Below are 19,844 nucleotides of genomic sequence, written 5' to 3'. Positions count from 1 at the left end.
ATGCACTGTTTGTCCCGCCTTTCCTCCATTGTGATTGGGCGGCTGGATAAAAGCGATTTACAGAGTGGCACTTTTTATAAATACACATATTATTTCCAGAATAACGATTGTTTTGTAAAGCATCTTAAAAAGTAACGTTTTAAAATTTATAAGAACCTAAATTAATATATATATTTTATGTAGAATATAATTTATTTAATAAAAATCCTTTTAGCCAATGGGGGGCCTGCTCCACCGCAAGCTCCGCCTATGCATGCATTGAGCTGCAAGTATTACAAATTTGTCATTTTAGATCTCTATGATAAAATGTTGCTGATTTTACTTAAAACATATGCATTTTGTGAATACACGAAAAAGTTAATCTATGAAAAATAATTCATTGCACCTCAGTGATGACTATAATGACAGTCTCGATCTCATATCTTTGGACGTCTCTTTGTTGTGCATTTAAATCATTAATATTTAATAAAAGGCGGTCTTTACTCTGATTTTATACCATTCAAGAGTGTTTTGCATTTACAGGATACAGTATAAAAGACACTGTAATTTGTTAATCATTTGTGATGCTGGCAAAATGAGTAAGCAAATGTAATTTTTTGTTATTTAGATTTTAAAATTCTCGATTTTAAAAAATCCCAGGGTTAGTTAATTTTAGGAGATTTTCTTCACTTCTAAAACACAACCAAATTCAATGCCTAATTTAAAATACAAGTAAAAACGAAACGGAAAATGTATATGCAGTGAACAGTACATTAGCTCATTAATTTCTATAATCTTTTAAGGATAAATAAACACCGAAGCTTCACATGCCAGGCGCAGTTCTAAAAAATGACCGCGTGAGGGCGCTTTGGAGGCGCTTGTGTGCGTTGGTTGCTATTATTCAACTGAATACGTTCGTTTTTTTACTGTTTTATAAGTATCAGATTTTGCAGATAATTTGTTTAATCAATGCGTATCCATAGTGTGGTAGCTCGGGCTGTTATATATTGTATTCACAAGATATATTAACTTTTATATTTTTTCAGTAGTAGAGGAAAGATGTTCCGATTGGTCGATGCACTGTTTGTCCCGCCTCTCGTCTATTGTGATTGGACAAAAGCGATTTACAAAGCGCAATTTTTTATTAGCAGAATAACAATTGCTTTATAAAGCATCTTTAAAAAAATTAAAATGTATAATATAAAATTAATATGTATATTTGTTGTGGAATATCATTTATTTTATAAAAATCCTTTTAGCCAATGGGGGGCCTGCTCCACCGTAAGCTCCGCCTATGCCTGCATTTACAGTATACAGTATAAAAGACACTTTAATCTGTTAATCATTTGTGATGCTGGCAAAATGAGTAAGCAAATTAACATTTTTGTTATTTATATTTTATAATTCTCGATTTTAAAAAAATCCCAGGGTTAGTTTATTTTAGGAGATTTTCTTCACTTCTAAAACACAACAAAATTCAATGCTTAAATTAAAATACAAGTAAAAACGAAACGGAAAATGCATATGCAGTGAACAGTACATTAGTCCATTAATTTCTATAATCTTTTGAGGATAAATAAACACCGAAGCTTCACAAGCCAGACGCAGTTCTAAAAAATGACCGCGTGAGGGCGCTTTGGACGCGCTTGTGTGTGTTGGTTGCTATTATTCAAATGAATACGTTTTTTTTTTACTGTTTTATAAGTTTCAGATTTTGCAGATAATTTGTTTAATCAATGCGTATCCATAGTGTGGTAGCTCGGGCTGTTATATATTGTAATCACAAGATATATTAACTTTTATGTTTTTTCAGTAGTAGAGGAAAGATGTTCCGATTGGTCGATGCACTGTTTGTCCCGCCTCTCCTCCATTGTGATTGGACAAAAGCGATTTACAGAGCGCCATTTTTTTTATTAGCAGAATAACAATTGCTTTACAAAGCATCTTTTAAAAAAATGTATAATATAAAATTAATATGTTTATTTGTTGTGAAATATCATTTATTTTATAAAAATCCTTTTAGCCAATGGGGGCCTGCTCCACCGTAAGCTCCGCCTATGCTTGCATTTACATCTGTTAATCATTTGTGATGCTGGCAAAATGAGTAAGCAAATTACAATTTTTGTTATTTAGATTTTGAAATGCTCTATTTTAAAAAAAAAATCCCAGGGTTAGTTAATTAGGGGTTCAGCGAAAAATCGGCAGCAGGAAGTAGCCGACACTGACAGCCGGAAGTCCTACCATATTAGGAAGGACTAGGCTGTAATTCTGGGGCACGTTCAATCTCACACCGGTGCGCAACGTTTTGCTACGGTTTCCGGGTTGAACGACATGTTTCCTTGAAACGGTGTGCAACGGAATCCAACAGGTTTTAGAAGCGTTTTCTCTTGTTTGGTGGGTGTGTCAGAAATGTCAGCCCAATCAGCGGCAAGATGTATAAAACCACGCGATAGTAAAGAGACAGCTCTCTCAATGGGTTCAAGTTGGAATGTTGTCTTTCATTCTGGACAGCAAGGTCAGTGACTGTAACATCGAGGGTATTTTACAGTATTAAACACACATTTTTTTTTTATTGCATGTTCATTAAACATTACAGAAAAGAAAACAAACAACATTACATAACATACATAACAGGGGGAGACGCATAACAGACCTTACTACGTTACATTAACATACAAAGTTTACACAGAGAAAACAAAAAACGTTATTTTCCATTACAAAGCCAAACGAACCAGATCATCATAAACTAGATAAGATTAAGAGATGTTTTCTTCTTTTTCTTCTTTTTAATATTTGTTTTAAGAGATTCCAAGAAAATTTTTAAATCTATACAAAAAAGATTAAAGGCAGGTTTTTTTGACTGTATTTTAGATTTATTTAAATGAAATTTCCCTAATAGAATCATCAATTTTACTGCAAAATCAACATCAGAGGAGCCAGAATTACATTCCAGAAAAAGAATCATAAAGTCATCAATTACAACTAACTTGTGAAATGTGTCAAAAATCATCATAGATACTCGTTTCCAAAAGTTTACAGAAAAGATACAGGAGCAAAACAAATGAGTAAGGGTTTCAGATTCAGTATCACAGAAAGAACATAAAGGAGATATCTCTTTGTTAAACTTATTAACAAAAACGTTGTAAGGATAATATCGGTGTAGAATCTTAAAATGTATTTCTTTTACCTTATTAGGGAGTAAAAAGTAGTTATATTCTGACCATATTTTGTCAAAAGATGTATGTAAAACATCTGTTTCCATCTTGTAATTGCTTTTGGATAGCAACTTAGTTGTTAAACAAGAGACTTACTAATATGGAGATTATTACACTTCTTATCCATAATATTAATACCTCCAATAACAATATTTGGAATCTGTCTTGCAACCATGTTATAGCTTAAATGTGTTTTAACAAGGAGAAGCAATTTAATAGAGATGTTTTTTACAACCACATTATATTCTCTAAGGGATGGCTTCAACCCTGATACAGATAAAAATTGCTAATAAGTATAAACATCACCATTTCTGTTTAATAAATCTGAAACGAAAACAATTCCTTTTTCTATCCAATCTTTTTTAAACATGGACTTATTTTTAGACAAAACATACTGATTATTCCATAAAATGCAAGAATGTGGGGAAAAATTGTGCTTGAAAGCTATTTTCCAGGCTTCCAAGCATTGTTTATGATAATTGGATAACTTAATGGGAAGTTTACTACATTTAAAGTCACAAGAAAGCAAAAATTTTAACCCACCACATTTCTCAAAAATCAAATTGGGGATATGAAACCACAAAGAGTTTCTATGGGCCAGACAATGTTTTATCCAGTTAATTTTAAAAGTTATGTTAAGTGTATTAAAGTCCAGGGGCCGTATTCACAAAGAATTTTATTTTACCACTATGAGTACTCCTAAATCGCACTAAAAGATTTTAGCTAGGAGTTTTCTCTTAAAAGTTATTCACAACGCCTTTCAGACCTACTTTTAGTAAGGAAAAATGATTACTCCTAAACTAAGAGTGAGTCTTCGTTGCTACGGATGACGTCAATTCTCATGCACGAGCTGCCTTGCAATGACCACGGTGATTGGTTGTTAGATGACAGGGCTGTCATGCGGAACATAACAGACGCACCAAATCATGGAATTACAATATCGAAATATGTCTGTGTCCTACACAAGATAATAATAATAGTAATGCCATCAAAATGCATATATAAAAGAAAAGTCGTGAATTTAATTAAATTAAATCAAGGTAGCCTAATACAAATGAAAACCGCCAATTGCCTAATAATAAAAAACGACATTGCATTAACACTTGCTTGATTAATGTACATCCTATTAGCCTAAATAGACTACTTAAAGCAAGGAAATGTTGCCCATATTAAAGAAGCCTGCCTAATAATGTAATAAATAAATTATGGTGGATTATGAACTCGCCAAAACGAAAAAGAAAGCCCAAATGGATGCAAGATCAGTTACTGCTGCTGGCCCAGTTGGTGCTGGAAAAAAGACACGTAATAAAAGGGAAATTCGGCACTGAGATATCAAGGAAAACTAAGCGTGAGACATGCGAGAAAGTGATGCGCGGGTCAATGTACAAAACAACTGGCACCCGACCAACGTTTTCAACTAACCCGCCCGCTCCCTGGCCCGCATTTTTTTAAGTAGTAATTGTTTAATAGTTAATTGCCATCTTTATTTCAAACGACCCGACGGAACGCGACCCGAATATCATAAAAAATATTTTTGGATGACTCGTAACCGCGGGTGACCGCATGCATCCGCTCATTTCGGATCAACCCGCGCATCACTGGGGAGAGGATTTGTTGCAGATCAATGCAGCATTCCCGCTTATGTCGCGGACCCCGGACGAATGCGAGAGGCGGTGGTATATGCATTACAATCGCAGTAGAGGGTTTAGATTGCAGCCTTTAAACAGACTAGCATGGCAACAGGTATGCCTATAATATTAAATATTTAATTTCATTATTGTTTCATGTAATTCTAAAAAACTTCCTGCTTGTCATGAATGTAATGAATTATGAAACAAATGTCATAAACAATATGCTTACATTAAAGTGTGCTTTTAAGTGTTATGTGCAATGCTTTTGAGTTGGTGAAACTGTCCATGTTAAGGAGGATCAGCACCTAAGGCATTTTAAGATCCTTTGTGAATAGGTCTTAGTGAGTTAGGAGTCCTCTCGACTTCTTTTAAGCTGTCCCAGACTTAGGTGCTACTTTTAGGGCTAAAATGCTTCGTGAATTACTTTTAGTGAAAAAAATTAGGAGTCCTAAAGTTAGGAGTGACACGCCCATTATTTTTAGGAGTTGCTCCTAAATTCGCCAGTTAGGAGCTACTTTTAGCCTTAAAATTCTTTGTGAATACGGCCCCAGGACATTAAGACCACCTTGTGAAAAAATCCTAATAACAGTCTTTCTTTTTATATATTCAGATCTATTTCTCCAAATAAACTGAAAGACAGCTTTTTCAATGAGAGAACACATTTTCGGGTTAACATACAGAGAGAGAGCAGGGTATACAAGCCTCGATAAACCTTCAGCTTTAGAAAGTAAAACACGTCCATGGATTGTCAGATTCCTTTGCAGCCAACAGTTAAAAACAGATTTTGTTTTGGCTAAGCATTTTGAAAAGTTCAGGTCAACTCTTTCATTAGGACATTTGCTAATTAGGATACCAAGATATCGGACTGTTTGTTTAACCTTGATACCAGAAATCTCTGTAACATTGGAGTCATGAATAGTCAAAATCAGAAGGCATCAGAAAATAATTTTAAAGCATTTAAAATATTGGGAACCTGATTTTTATTTTTTAGAAAAATGCATGTATCATCTGCAAGTTGACTTACCAAAATAGTGCTATCTGCTATCTGAATGCCCTCAATATTATTGCAGTGTATTATGTATAAGTTTAGAAGCTCCGCAACCAAAAGAAATAAAAAAGGCGATACCGGACATCCTTGTCTGATACCTCTCCCTACAACAAAGCGAGGAGAGGTCCCTTTGGAAAGAGAGACACAGCTAGTAATGTTATGATACAGGGTTTGTATGGAATTCACAAATTTGGGTCCAAAACCAAAACGAAGAAGAGTTTCATACATAAAATCATGCTCTACTGTATCAAACGCCTTGTAAAAGTCTAAAAATAAAATAAGAGCATCATCATTAACGAATTCAGAATAATCAAGGAGGTCTAAAACAAGACGAATATTATTCGAAATATGTCTGCCTTTCATGAAGCCAGATTGAGTGGGAGAAATAAGTTCTTCTAAGCATGGCTTCAATCTTGTTGCATATACTGCAGCTAATAATTTATAGTCTGAATTAAGCAAACTTATAGGGCGCTGGGCGCCAATTATCTAATATTTTATTATCTTTATTCGGCTTTGGAATTAAAGTAATTAAGCCTTGCTTCATAGATTCAGATAAATCCCATCTATCTAAACATTCATTAAGAGCATCTAAAAGTAAATGTTTAATATCATTCCAAAATAGTCTATAAAATTCAAAAGGTAGCCCATCTGGACCCGGACTCTTATTAAACGGGGATTTAGACAACACATAATCCAGTTCCGCCATTGTCAATTCACCCTCACAAACATCATGACTATTCTTACTCAAAGTTGGAATGAAAGATTCCACTTTAGAGAAAAATGTTTTGGAAGTCTCAGGGTTAAAACATGATGTATAAAGGTGTTGATAAAATTCGGATACGGATTTAGAGATATTCTTTTCATCCAAAGTCAAATTACCTTCAATTTCAAGTGCAGAAATCCTTTTAAGTTCACCTCTTCTTTTTTCTAAATTAAAAAAATATGACGAATTTCGTTCTCCAAATTCTAACCATTTTGCCCTTGACCTAATAAAGGCGCCTTTAGCCTTCTCTGTGTAAAGAACGTCAAGCTCTTCCCTCAGCAAATATAACTTCTCTTTGTCTTGATCACTAGGTGAGGATAAACATGAAATATTATTTATATCCGAAATGATTGCAGAGCTTCTCAAATTCTTTGCCTTAGCAAGTTGCTTACCAAACTGCACGGAAAATTTACGACATTCATATTTAAAATATTCCTATTTTGTAATAGCTGAATTTGAATTAGTTTCAAGATTATCAATTATACTTTTGATGCCCGAGCAAAATGAGGTATGTTGTAAGAAGGTGGTATTTAATTTCCAATATCCTGGATTTCTTTGAGTACTATTATAAGACTCAGATAATTCAAGAGATATGCAGGCATGATCCGTCAACGGAGCAGAGGAAACATCACAGGACCTAATAAATGAAACAAGGCAATCAGATATAAGCCAATAGTCTATTCTGGATTTTTGTGTCATATCAGCTTTGAACCATGCAAATGAGGAAGAAGAACTGCCATGGATGTGTCTGTAACGCCGGTTTCACACTGCATGCGTGAGCAGCGCGTGTTTTTTTCGGCGCCCATGTTAACAAGTTAAAGCATGTACACCGCACGCGTGAGCAGCGCGTGCCTGCGTGGCAGGAGCGTTGCTGAAGCAGCAGTGCTGCTATCGTTTCTGCGTCGGCTCTATTTTTGCCGCGCTGCTCACGCTCAATTAAAGTGACAGGGCATTGTTTATAGTTTAAATGGTCGTGGATTGACGCGAAAAAGGGTAATTTTACAATAAAATCACGAATGTGAAGCTAAGTGTGTTTGAAAGAGTCATGACTTTGAGCAATTTAAAAGAAAGCAATGAAATATTGACACACTGTTGCCAGAAGACTGCGTTCATTCATTTTCTGCCCAGCAAATGAGTCCTCATCTATCTTAATAATCTTCAGAGAAATAGATTAATTTATAAATTTAAATCTTATGCTTAAACTGTTGAAGGGAAACACGATCGACTGCTATATGCTGTCAATCACTGAGTGAATTCTTTATTTTATCGTAAAAATTCAGAGAAACAGATTTTATAATGTGCCATGGGCTTTTTATGTCTATAATTGTGTTTTGTGTCTATATCTGTACTTACATGGACCAGAACAGCACGAAAACAATGTGGATTAAACAAATCACAGTTATATAAATTACACTGACCTTCAAAAAGTGTCTTAAAGAGGTTTTACTCATAAATGCATGTAAAATAAAGTAATGTGAACTTGAGATTTTTATACTGTTATTTAAACTGCACAGTATGCGCTGCAAACGCAGCCGGTGTGAAAGTACAATGGCCATGCGCAGCAAACGCTCTCCTCACGCGCTGCTCACGCTACGCATACGCGTTGCTCACGCATGCGGTGTGAAACAGGCGTAAGCATCTAGTAAAGAGAGGTTGCTGCAGAAATCATTAATCACCATGTTTATACTGTTAACATCGAGTCTTGGAGGAAATCTATCCAAATGTAAGTCAGGTGCCTCATTAAAATCCCCTCCCACGATAAAAGCTGCTGAAGGATATTTTACACTTAAATCAGAAATTTTTAACGATAAAGTATTAAGAACAATACGGTTCAACTCAGATCTGTTAAAGCCATAAATATTACAAATAATAACAATTTTCTCATTGATCTGTACCACTGCTATTAACCATCTTCCCTCAGAAGAGGATTGAGATTCAATAATTTTGCCATTGAAATTATTATTAAACAAAATTGCTACTCCAGCAGAATAAGAAGAACCGTGACAAAATAGACATTTTCCACCCCATTGTGTTGACCAGAATGATTCATTATTAACTGCAGAATGAGTTTCTTGTAAAAAATAAACATCTCTTTTTTTAGATTTACAAAATAAAAATAAAGCCTTGCGCTTAGTAAGATCATGAATCCCCCGAACATTAAGAGAAAAACAAGAAAAATTAAAAGACATTGAAAAAACACTTGGAATAAACTGCCCTACGGCAGAAGAGTATTGCTATATTAAACTCAAAGAGAGAAAGTGCAAAATCTTAAATTTTAACCCTCCGTGTTTAACAAAATGTTGTAGGGTCAAGGACCTTAATAATTGTTATAATAATGTCAGGAAAAAGTGCCATTTAAAAGCAAAAAGGATATCAACATCGCCAAAACTTTGCTTTTGTGCATTAACGAGCCGGGAAACCGATAATCTTAGATCCACCGCTAAGCACCGACAGTTGATAATACAAGTCACAAATTGTCCGCAAAAAATCTTCTTTCCATCAATAATGGCAAACGATCCTTTAAAACCAGCTCGTTTTCCATCTTTCCTTGCTTGACTCACCAATGGCCACAGCTTGTTACGTGCCTCTCTCGCCCGCTGAGTTAGATCTTCTGTTATTTTGATGCCTTTCTGTTTAAGAACTTCAGAGTTTTTGGCATCTGACCAAATCCGATCACGAATAGAGCGTGACAAAAACTGCACAATAATCCGCCGTATGTGCATGCCCCCATCTTTCGGTCCGATTCTGTGTGCCACATCAATAGAGGACTGTAGAATCTCTCTCAAACCTGGGGACACCTGAGAGAAAACTTCCATTGCGATCATCTCCACTTTTCCCCAGCCTCTTCCGAAATCCCAGTTATTTTGAGATTCCAGCGTCTTTTATACTCATCCAGCTCGTCAACTCTTTCCCACAATTTCTTATTTTCTGCTTTCATTGCCGCTAACTGTGAGTCCAGTTTATCTGATTTGATCATCGCTCCCTCAGCTTTTTCAGAAGCTAGATCAACTTTGGTGTTAAGATCAGATATTAAAGTAGAGTTGGATGCAACAGACCTTTCAATTTCTAGTAGCTTCTTCATAAACACATCTTGCTTTTTCCCCAGCCTCTCGATTGCCTCCAGAATTGCCACATTTGAAGGTTCGGACGAGTGTCGTCTCATTTTCGGTAATGGACTTTTAGTCTGCGTCTCCGGTAAATGCTGGCAATCCATATCTTCTCCAGTTACGGGTTTAGTATAGTCGTGTACACGCTTCACATTATCTCCTGTTCCTTGATCCATTTTTACAGTAAGGATAGCTTCACTTAGCAACGCAAGTTTGCTAGTAACGTTATCTGTTAACTCAGCCACGTGCGGGCTCTTCGCGGGAATAACAGGAAAAATGTGACGAATACTTTCCGTTTAACTTCAGAAGTCAGTTACAGAGTCATTGCAAATATCAAAACATTTACTTTAGTTACCCTTTCACCACCAGGGAAGAGAAAAAAAATCAAGATTTGCACAAAGGTTAGTAAGAGACAGAGATTTTACGACTGCACGGACGCCATCTTGGCCGGAACCCGCCCTAAGCCCTTGATCACCTAAACACACATTTATAACGATTTCATCAGGCTTTAGAAACATTTAGAAAAGAACATAAAGAATGGCCTCTCAGCTACCGTAGTTGCAACTCTTGCGTCATCACAACAGGGTGTTCAATGCATCACCGTTTCTGTTTAATAAACGTTGTGCAACGTTTTGTCGGGGCTGAACGCAGCCCTGCTATTTCGTTGCAGCCAATCAGTATCGTCCACCGTAGTAGCAACCAATCACATTTAACTGGAAACCCGCGAATCTTCATAATACCGGCGATATTTGGCTCAGTGGGATCGTAGTATACCGGTATTATAAGATTAGTAAGTTGCTTTGTAATTTGGATTTTAACTTTTATTTTAGAGACAGTGTATCTGTGACTAACAGTTAGTTGAATTGGTTAATTTAATCATTTGTAGAAACACAGCTTGTGCACCGTGTGGTCCTGGTTTGTGAGAGGCGATCATTAACTTAAAATATTAACTTAAGTTACCATTACCATTAAACATTAGCGTTTGTTAACATGTTAACTTAATCTATTGATTAGAATAAAGCTCATGCTGATTCATTGGAATTACTGACAAGCTCAGCCTTGATGATACAAGTACACCACTAACCATATCGTTTTTTGTGCATTTAATTTTTCAGGGGATTGTCTGATATCCAACCATTTACTGATTTTTGTTTTATTGCTATTGCTTTTTTAACAAAACAGTTCTTTTAAGAACTACCTTTCTTTCTCAAACTTTCTCAAACTCTTTACTGTCCTCTTTACCCACCTCTTGTGTAACTGCCTATCAATTATGGCAGGTAAGAAGCCAATTTTAACCCCAAAATCTTACTAACTGAAGTTAATTTGAGCAGAACATGCAAACACCTGTCCATGGTTAAAATGTAATTGGACTTCTAAAATGTTTTACCTTTTATATATACTATAAATAAAAAGTATGTTATTTTCTTGTATACACTGCATGTGTAGGAATACCCTTTGCTTTTGGAAAAGATGAAGTCTTTTCTGGGACAGGCAGCTGACCCTACTGTACAACTGGGGTAATGTCAAGTCCTGAGCACTTTCAGGCAAAGCATGTAAAGCATGCCATATATTTTGAGGACAATGGCATCCGTAAGCATTGTACAAAGCACACATGCATTTTACATGTTTGTTGTAAGTTAAAATGTATTAGCTTTCTTTTGTCTTTCTAGAAAAATATTGTGTTCCTTGCTTTTGTTTGAATGCCCGACAACAAAAGAGGTGCCATTGGCATTGCCCGAAGTGTCAGCAGATCTTGTGCCGTGCCCCTGACTTTATGAAGCAACTACATAATCATGGTATGTGCAATTTTATCAGTTAAATTTTCAAGTCTTGTTTCACTTTGTCATTCATTTTATGATTAACTCACCTCATCTTTTGCCCTTTTTGCAGATCTTTCAGTTATAGGCAAAATTACCAACAAGCCAGACAGTATGTACTTTTGATGCTGGTATTTAAGAAGGTTTTATATTGATCTTGGTCTACTGTAACATGTTTATATATTTTCCCTCAGAAGGGCCATCTTCAGAAAAACCACAGGCAGGGCAGCAGGTCAGGGAACAGCCACCTATCTTTTGTATTGATGAACGAAATGGGATTTTTGTCACCCCAAAAGATGCCCATGGACCTAGAGTCCCTCTTCACGTAAAGAAACGCATGGTCTCGGGGTCTGTTGCCTGTGAGTCCTCTGTGTGTCGAGATTTTATGAGGATTGGAGTTGAAAGTGGCAATCCAGGCCTTGAATGCATTCACCTTCAGAGGACAAATAGAGCAGTGTGCTATTCTACACCAGCCTCACTTAGGGAGGACTCTTTGCAGTCCATGGTTGACAATGGCCTGCTGTCAAAAACCCGACAAGATGAATGTGTGCAGCTAAGAAACCAAAGTATTGCTGGTGGTGTGGATTGTGTATTTCCCATTATTTGGCACGAGCAAACCTCTGTCAGGTTTTTTTATTTTTCAGTGTTTACTGGGGTAAAAGATAGCTGGTGTCAGTTCGAAAGAACCAGAGTCTCTTTTGATAGCCATCTGGGCAAGTGGCACTGCCAGTGCCGCAATAAAATAAGAAGCTGTGTCCACATATACCTGTGCATGTGGTGGCTGTTTCAAGAGAAACCCCATATCCTTTTTTGTCAAACTGAAACAAATGCTGAAGACAGTAATGTGGATGAAAGGGTCAGAGATGTTGCAGAGACAGAAGTGGCAACACTGGCTTCTAATGACATACAGGAGTTGACAGATTATTTGTGGAGGCAAAAGAGGGTGCCAGAAAACCTTCCACAGATTTCCTTGAACCTCTAGAGTCCAATTGTACTTATTGCCCTGGTCCCACTCCGCCAGCTTTGGGGGAGAGGGTACTAATTACACGGCATGGGACAGTGTACGGAATATCTTCAGTGACTCGAGGTTAATTTCAGAAATGTATAGAACTCTTTTTCATGCATTTTCCACATTTAATTTTTTATACAATTTCTGTGTGATGTGCCAGTGTGTGTGAAGAACTGCCTTGTTTGTAGACGTCCAGTGAGGTTTCAAGAATAACTGTCTGGTTTTCATAATTATGAAAACAGGACCTTTTTGACCATTCCCCTCTGTTCTCTCATGACATCTGGACTGGCAGTGAGTGAATTAATAACATGACATGAATTTCATAAATACTTCTACATATCAGTAATGTCTGTGTGTGTTTTTATAGAATTATATTGCCCTTGGACGTTTTCTGCAAACCACGGAGGATCATGTCAACATCACTTTTCCACACAATTTGATAAGAAAAGCATTTTATCATTTCTCTGCTCTGAGGGAGTACTCCTATAACTCTTCATGTGTCAGATGTGGCCACAGTCCTCCAGTTTTAGTTGCAGATGGAAACCGGAAAATTGCATTTGATTGTAAAACCGAATTAGGGGGTATTATGTGAATTGTTAATTGTGAGTGCATATAATTACCTGTCTTGGTAAATATTTGCTGCTTTGCTCATTGTCTTTGTGTATTAGTACATCTGTTTAGACGGCCAAATTTGGACAATATCAGCCAAGAGGATACTCGGGTTAATGTCAGGACAAGATGGGAGACGCTTGAGAAAGAAATGCCTGCTTCTGGGTTCTGTGATGGTGAGTGCCATTTTGGGGGTGGAGTGGTGGTACCCATAGCTTTAACCCTGAAATTAAAGTTATATTTTCCTTAATGAATTTTAGGCAACAAATGTGCCAAATCTTAATTCACGTCCCTTGACATACACTGCCTTTACTCCTTGGCTGGGTAACTGTTCTAGATTGTTCCAAAGACAGAAGTGTACAAAGGTCTGTCTCAGAAAGATTGTGCTTTCACCTCTAGCTGTGGCTTGGAGATAGATGAAGAAGCCATTTTGCAAGTGCTGGAGTCCAAAACTGTATGTAGTGTACTTTATTCTGCTAATGATGTGTGTTTTTCTTTATTAACCATGACTTATGTTTAGCCAAGGAAAGAAGCCTTGGTCAAAGCCTGCAATGCCCTTGGAGTATCACACGTAGTTAATTAACAGACTTGAGGAGCTATACATGGGTTTCAGCTGGCGTCACTCTCTTGTCTTCCGCCATTTTGAGGACCTGAAGTGGTCGCAAAAGAACTAGAAGCTATGCCTTCAATATGTTGTGAGCATCAAAATCGCTATTTTTACAACACTAAGAAGGCTCGACAAAACATGATATTTTGCTCGAAGTATCGCCTGTGTCTCTACACGTGAACTCGAGCATTGAGAACATTGTTTGTGAACAAAGAGTTTACTAAAAAGAAGGTTTTGAACAACTGACTTTGGTTGATTTGGCTTCCGCTCGCCGCCATCTTCCCAGTCTAGATGTATCGATCTGCGAATGGAACGTAAGGAGGGAGGAGAGTAAAGATGGATAGCTCCTAAAGCATAGTTCCATATAAATGCACAGATAATTCGTTGTTTTGTCGCAAGTGAAAAACAATATTGACCTTCTAGTTGAAAAAGGAGCCTCATATGAGATTCATTCATTCGCATTCAGAAATCGATTATTTCCGTCTGGCAGGGATGACGAGCGGACATCATTACAGCCAAAGTCAGTTGTACAAAACTTTCTTTTTATTAAACTCTGTGTACACAAACAATGTTCTCAATGTTCGCGTTCATGAGTAGAGATCCAGGTGATACTTCGAGCAAAGTTTCATGTTGTGACGCGCCGCCTTAGTGTTGTAAAATAGTGGTAGTTCAGTAGCAGCGAACAGCGGCTAGAAGAACGTATCGGGGATTGAGTAGGCATCACACCCAAACCAAGGTATATTTTTTTAAAGTAGCGTTTCTTTTCATGACAGTCGAGGTGCGACATGTTGTCTTTCGTAGCCATTTCCCGTATCCATAAGAATCATAGACAGTAAAAGATAAGAAATCCGTAAATCGTAGCAAGCCAGCCAATGCTTGTCAGTAGCCTACTGGTACTCGGTAGGTCCTCAAGATGGCGGCATAACGTAAAAAGTCACATGACTGAAACCCATGTATTCCTTTACAAGTATCCGAAAATGTTTGTTAAGCTTCAGAAGGCTGGTGGTAAGACATTCTCATATGTTGAAGGGTTAAGTTCACCCATTTCGGAAATTGTTGTCATTACTCACCCTCATGTCAGTCCAAACCCATAAGACCTTTGTTCATCTTTGGAAATCTTTGGAAATCTGAGAGGTTTTTGACCCCTCCATAGAACGCAACGAAATAACCACTTTCCAGTACCAGAAAGGTAGTAAAAAGTCTGTCTCCAGTAGATCAACCTAAATGTTATGAAGCAACAAGAATATTTTTTGTGCGCAACAAAAAACAATTATGACTTTATTCAACTATGTCTTCTCTTTCGTGTCAGCTGTTCACGTAGTGTGAACAGTCAAACGTTGTCATGCATATAAAATGTTTTGAGGATGTTTACTTTTTAAATTAACAAATTTTCACAATTTTCTTTTTGTTTTGCCAAATGGAGGTGGTGTTTTGCACATGTCCTGCCCACACTCTGTGGTATACTACTGTACCAGTCAGCATTGTGGTGGCAAGAGTCTGCACGCGATCATGGTGATGCTCTGTTGAGCTTTAAACACCCTCCCACAGTGGATGTATCAGACATTGCTGGACGTGTTGCAAGACACGTTAATAATCGCACCAGCCAACGTTTTTTACAGCCATATGATGGACGACTTTGTGAAAACACTGCTGCACACATCCAGACTTGAAGTCCGGTTCCCATGGGTGACAAGTGTTGGCTTCTCATCTAGAAAAGTCTCTGAAAATGAGGCCACCTGTTCTTCTGACACTTTGTCCTCACTGCATCCTCTGACAGGAACCAATGCAAGATTATCTTTGTATGATCGGTTCTATCAGAAAAATCTAAAGAGACAAGAGGAGGTTTTGAGAAGTTTGAAACTGGCACCACACTTGTCTGCTCTTGTTAACTCCTCCGTAGCTGAACGGCTAAACCGGGAGTTGTCTTCCAGCAGATATTCTTTGTGTCAAATGAGGGATGAACATTTATATGTTCTCCCTCCGACTGTACTTCCATCTTCACAACAAAAGAGTTAATGAAAAATACATGAAAACTTTGGGGGAACAGGCATTCCATCCGCATTGGCCTACATGGGAAATTGACATTCAGGAGTGAAGGTAGTTGTTTTAGTGAGTACTTATTTTCAGTATTGCCTGTAATGCCCTTTAGATCGTTAAAGTTAGCCATAGACGTGTATACATGTTGTTTTTTTTGTGCTCTACAAGGTAGTTTAACAGAAGAAGGTAAAGTTCAATTGAAACACTGAAGTAATTGTAAATCAAGATTTAAGTTTTTATACAAATCATTATTTGGTAGCCAATATCCCAAATGCGCCATGTTTTAATACAAAACACAATTTGAATCAACATTACTTCACCATATACCAACTTCTGTTTTTGTAGTTTCACAAATTCACCAGAGCCTGACACAGATTGCTGGGGATGGACAAACATACGTGCCAGGAAGGAAACCCCAGATTTCCAGTTGCAAAACCAAATCCACTGGTACGTTTTCACATAAGGTAACATAATGTGTACAATATGTATTATATCCTGTCTTGATCAAAGCAGGCAAAAAGCATACTTTTTATATACAAATTCTAGTTTGTATCAACTTTCACATTCCAGTGGATGGGACCCAATCACCAGATGAAATCATGGGTGCAGTGGGTAAAACAGTGTTGAAAAGATCTGACTTGATTTCTTTAGGATTGAACCATGACGTGGAGGCAACAGTTAGTGGATGTGTTACATAACTTTATTTTAATATATTTGAAGTAACTGGGATCAAATTTTTTGACCCTAACATTCTGGATCCTCATGCAATATGTGATGAACTGTTGCCTTTCTCAGCTATATCCCACATTGCTGGAGAGAATATATTATGAGTGTCATTTGACAAACCTGGTTAATATAAACATAATTTATTATTAATTTTATTTATTTATTTTTACAGGGCAAGGATGTTCATGTTCTTGATTCATATGTGGTGGCCACTTGGCAACAACCTCTAAATTATGATCCATTTCTGTCCCTACCAGTGAGTGGTTTTTGAAATGTTTGGTTGATATCCTGCTTTAGAGGGAAATGTCACCCAAAAATACAGGGTTAAAACAACTTGAGGGCGAGTAAATTACGAATTAAAAATTTTGGTGAACTATGAATTTAAAGTTATCATCATCACTTCTTTTTGTAATTTCTCTGGATTGCCACATTCAACAATATGTTCTATGTTTGTTTCTGTTCACTCCAACAGACTGATGCAGCCTCAAAAGACTGCATCATATTTCCGATTTGCAAATGAGCTCACTGGAGTTTATGTGTAAGTTGTTGATTTCTTCAAATAACATTCGTTTAATTTTGGAAATATCTTAATCATTGCTTCCATCCAAGGTTTTGCCTGACAGCCATATTTTAAATTGTTAATGTTAATTTCTATGGTAATCATAATTTGGCAAACTAACACACAGGCAGGCTATGTTGTAGGAAGTTTGCTTTGTGTATTCTGCAGGTATTGCTCCCGAAACTTAAAAGGATACACATCCTTGACTCCACTGACCCTAGAGGTTATGGAGATGCTGACTGTGTATCCATGTTCAGGTTTACATACTGTATAATTCCATTCCATAGCCCAAAGTTCCGTTGGACAAAAACTGTTCGGTGTTCCAATTCCAGATATTTATTTATTATTTATTTAAGTTCATTTATTATAACTATACAAAATATTATAGAACTGTTCACTTGTTCCATATAACTTTCACCCCCAGTTTCACAGACAAGGCTCTAGTTCCAGACTATTGCATGTTTACCTGAAACAACTTGCATATCTTAAAAGAAACAATGGCACTGACATTTTAAGATTCACAACAGTAATGTTTTTTTCTAAGGCATATTTATTGCTGTCTATGCCTGCTGCAAAATGGCTAAGTGGTTCAACACGGAGTTCATCTCCCTTGCTCTCGTGTGTATAAAATAACTAACTTTTTTCCCCTTCTATTTAAGCTCAATTGCAATAAAGATGGTTACAGGATCTTGGAAGCTTCTTAAAAATAAGGTATTGATTTCATGTTACAACAATTTTGTTTTCTTTGCTATATAGTGTATAAATAAAATGTTAGTTTCTCCACTAAGATTTTTTTTCCCAGGGTGTTCCAGCCCAGTTTGGATCTGTGGACTGCGGTGTATTTATGCTAATGATAAGGTATTACGGTGGTTTTGTTTCCCCATAACATTTTTTTTTTACGGATAACCATAAAATAATTGTCATCAGAAGACATCAGGCTGATCCCAATGAATGAGTAATGTTTGCTCTAATAGCAACATTACTCTAAATAAAGTATAATCAACCACCTATTTAAAAATGTGTTATCTGTTTAACGGTATGCACTGTACAAGGTGTTTAACTGGGAGTTTGACTTCACCCAGGTAAGCACAATCGCTTCTTTCTATTTTTAGGAAAGGTATTACTTACTTTTTAAACATTTTTTTCCAAATGTATCTTGCTTTTCAGCATGATATGGCCCATATCAGGCGGTGGTGGGTGAATCTGCTCTTATCAAAAATGACACATGGAAGGTATAGATAAGAAATGTAAGTAAAATCCATTTTGGTAATGTTTGGTAATAAAATGCATGTGTTTTTTTTCCAGAAAGAGGAAGTGCAGATAAGCCTTGTCGGAAGTAAGCCGTGAAGAGCCAAAACAACAGGAGGCAGGACAAGTACAGAACATCGAAATCTTGATGGTAGAAGCCAACTTAGTTTTTCTACGAACTTTACAATCTAGTTAGAACTGTTGTTGATCATTCTCATTTCAGAACAACAAATATCAAGCCTGTTTCAAAAGTTACAGCTGTTTTATGAAACGCAGACAAGAATGTATTGAAATACTACAAATGTAAAACTGAACTTAAATGATAGCAAAATATGATTTTAAATAAAGGCCATTGAGACAACGTTCTTTTTTTCTTTTCTTTTAGACAGGACTTTATTGAATGTTTATGTACATTTAATAAATATACAATATGATTAGAGGCATTCGTGTATGTATATATTCCATTATTAAACAAACATGTACACTCATTCATAAATTATATTTATACACGTACAAATTCATTATTTCAAGTGTAGCTTAATGTTTGTATTTTGTATTATGTTTATGATCTTCGTTACTTGATTTATATAAACCTTTTTAAATCAAATACAAAATAATTACAATTTTAAGTATTTCATTTAGATAAGTACTAAAATTATATATTAATTGATATAATTTATTTGGAGAGTTTATTTGCCTTGCTAAAAACCTCCGACTTCCGTTATTGGTGTAAGCTACTTCCTGCTTCCACTTCTAAAACACAACAAAATTCAATGCTTAATTTAAAATACAAGTAAAAACGAAAAGGAAAATGTATATGCAGTGAACAGTACAGTAGCCCATTAATTTATATAATCTTTTAAGGATAAATAAACTCCACCAAAGCTTCACACGCCATGCGCAGTTCTAAAAAATGATCGCGTGAGGGCGCTTTGGAGGCGCTTGTGTGCGTTGGTTGCTATTATTCAAACGAATAAGTTTTTTTTAACTGTTTTATAAGTATCAGATTTTGCAGATAATTTGTTTAATCCAGGGGTGGGGATCCCTGGTCCTGGAGGGCCACTGTCCTGCGTAGTTTAATTCTAACCCTAATCAAACACACCTGAAATTAATTTCAAAGTAGTCCTGAAGCCTTTAATTTGATTTTTCAGGTGTGTTTGAATAGGGTTGGAACTAAACTCTGCAGGACATTGGCCCTCCAGGACCCAGGGTTCCCCACTCCTGGTTTAATCAATGCGTATTCATATTGGTTTAGGTGAACTTGGGTCAGTTTTATTATGCAATTTCATAAAACATTTATCCTTCTGAATGATTATGCTACCAGTTTGCCTACTTTTTGACGGATTTAATGACAAACATGTGCATAATTAAAAGGGAGGTTAAAGTCTTAATAATAATCTGTTTGCCCTTAAAAATAAAAGAATAAACTTGATTTAATGGCTTTTATTTTGTATATACTTTATTATACTTTTATCATTTAATTTTCCTA

General features: G+C 36.5%; 2 protein-coding genes and 1 long non-coding RNA gene across 3 annotated transcripts in view; 2 read left to right on the top strand and 1 right to left on the bottom strand.

Annotated features, from left to right (window-relative positions):
* Positions 1–19,844, bottom strand: part of LOC135775162 (CD209 antigen-like protein A) — a 214,706-nt gene that overhangs the window by 58,795 nt on the left and 136,067 nt on the right. The window lies entirely within an intron of this gene.
* Positions 11,198–13,364, top strand: LOC135774684 (uncharacterized). The gene is made up of 2 exons (XM_073812786.1): positions 11,198–12,860; positions 12,937–13,364. Exon 1 carries the CDS (start codon positions 11,733–11,735, stop codon positions 12,540–12,542), a length of 810 nt encoding a protein of 269 aa, XP_073668887.1. The 5' UTR covers positions 11,198–11,732; the 3' UTR covers positions 12,543–12,860; positions 12,937–13,364.
* On the top strand, positions 16,905–18,701 carry LOC135771485 (uncharacterized). Its single transcript, XR_012335507.1, has 5 exons — positions 16,905–17,086; positions 17,767–17,818; positions 17,910–18,189; positions 18,275–18,339; positions 18,413–18,701. It is a non-coding gene; the product is annotated as an uncharacterized lncRNA (long non-coding RNA).

This window comes from Paramisgurnus dabryanus, chromosome 19 (genome assembly GCF_030506205.2).
Source record: "Paramisgurnus dabryanus chromosome 19, PD_genome_1.1, whole genome shotgun sequence".
Taxonomy (NCBI): domain Eukaryota; kingdom Metazoa; phylum Chordata; class Actinopteri; order Cypriniformes; family Cobitidae; genus Paramisgurnus; species Paramisgurnus dabryanus.
This window is presented reverse-complemented; position numbering and strand designations above follow the sequence as displayed.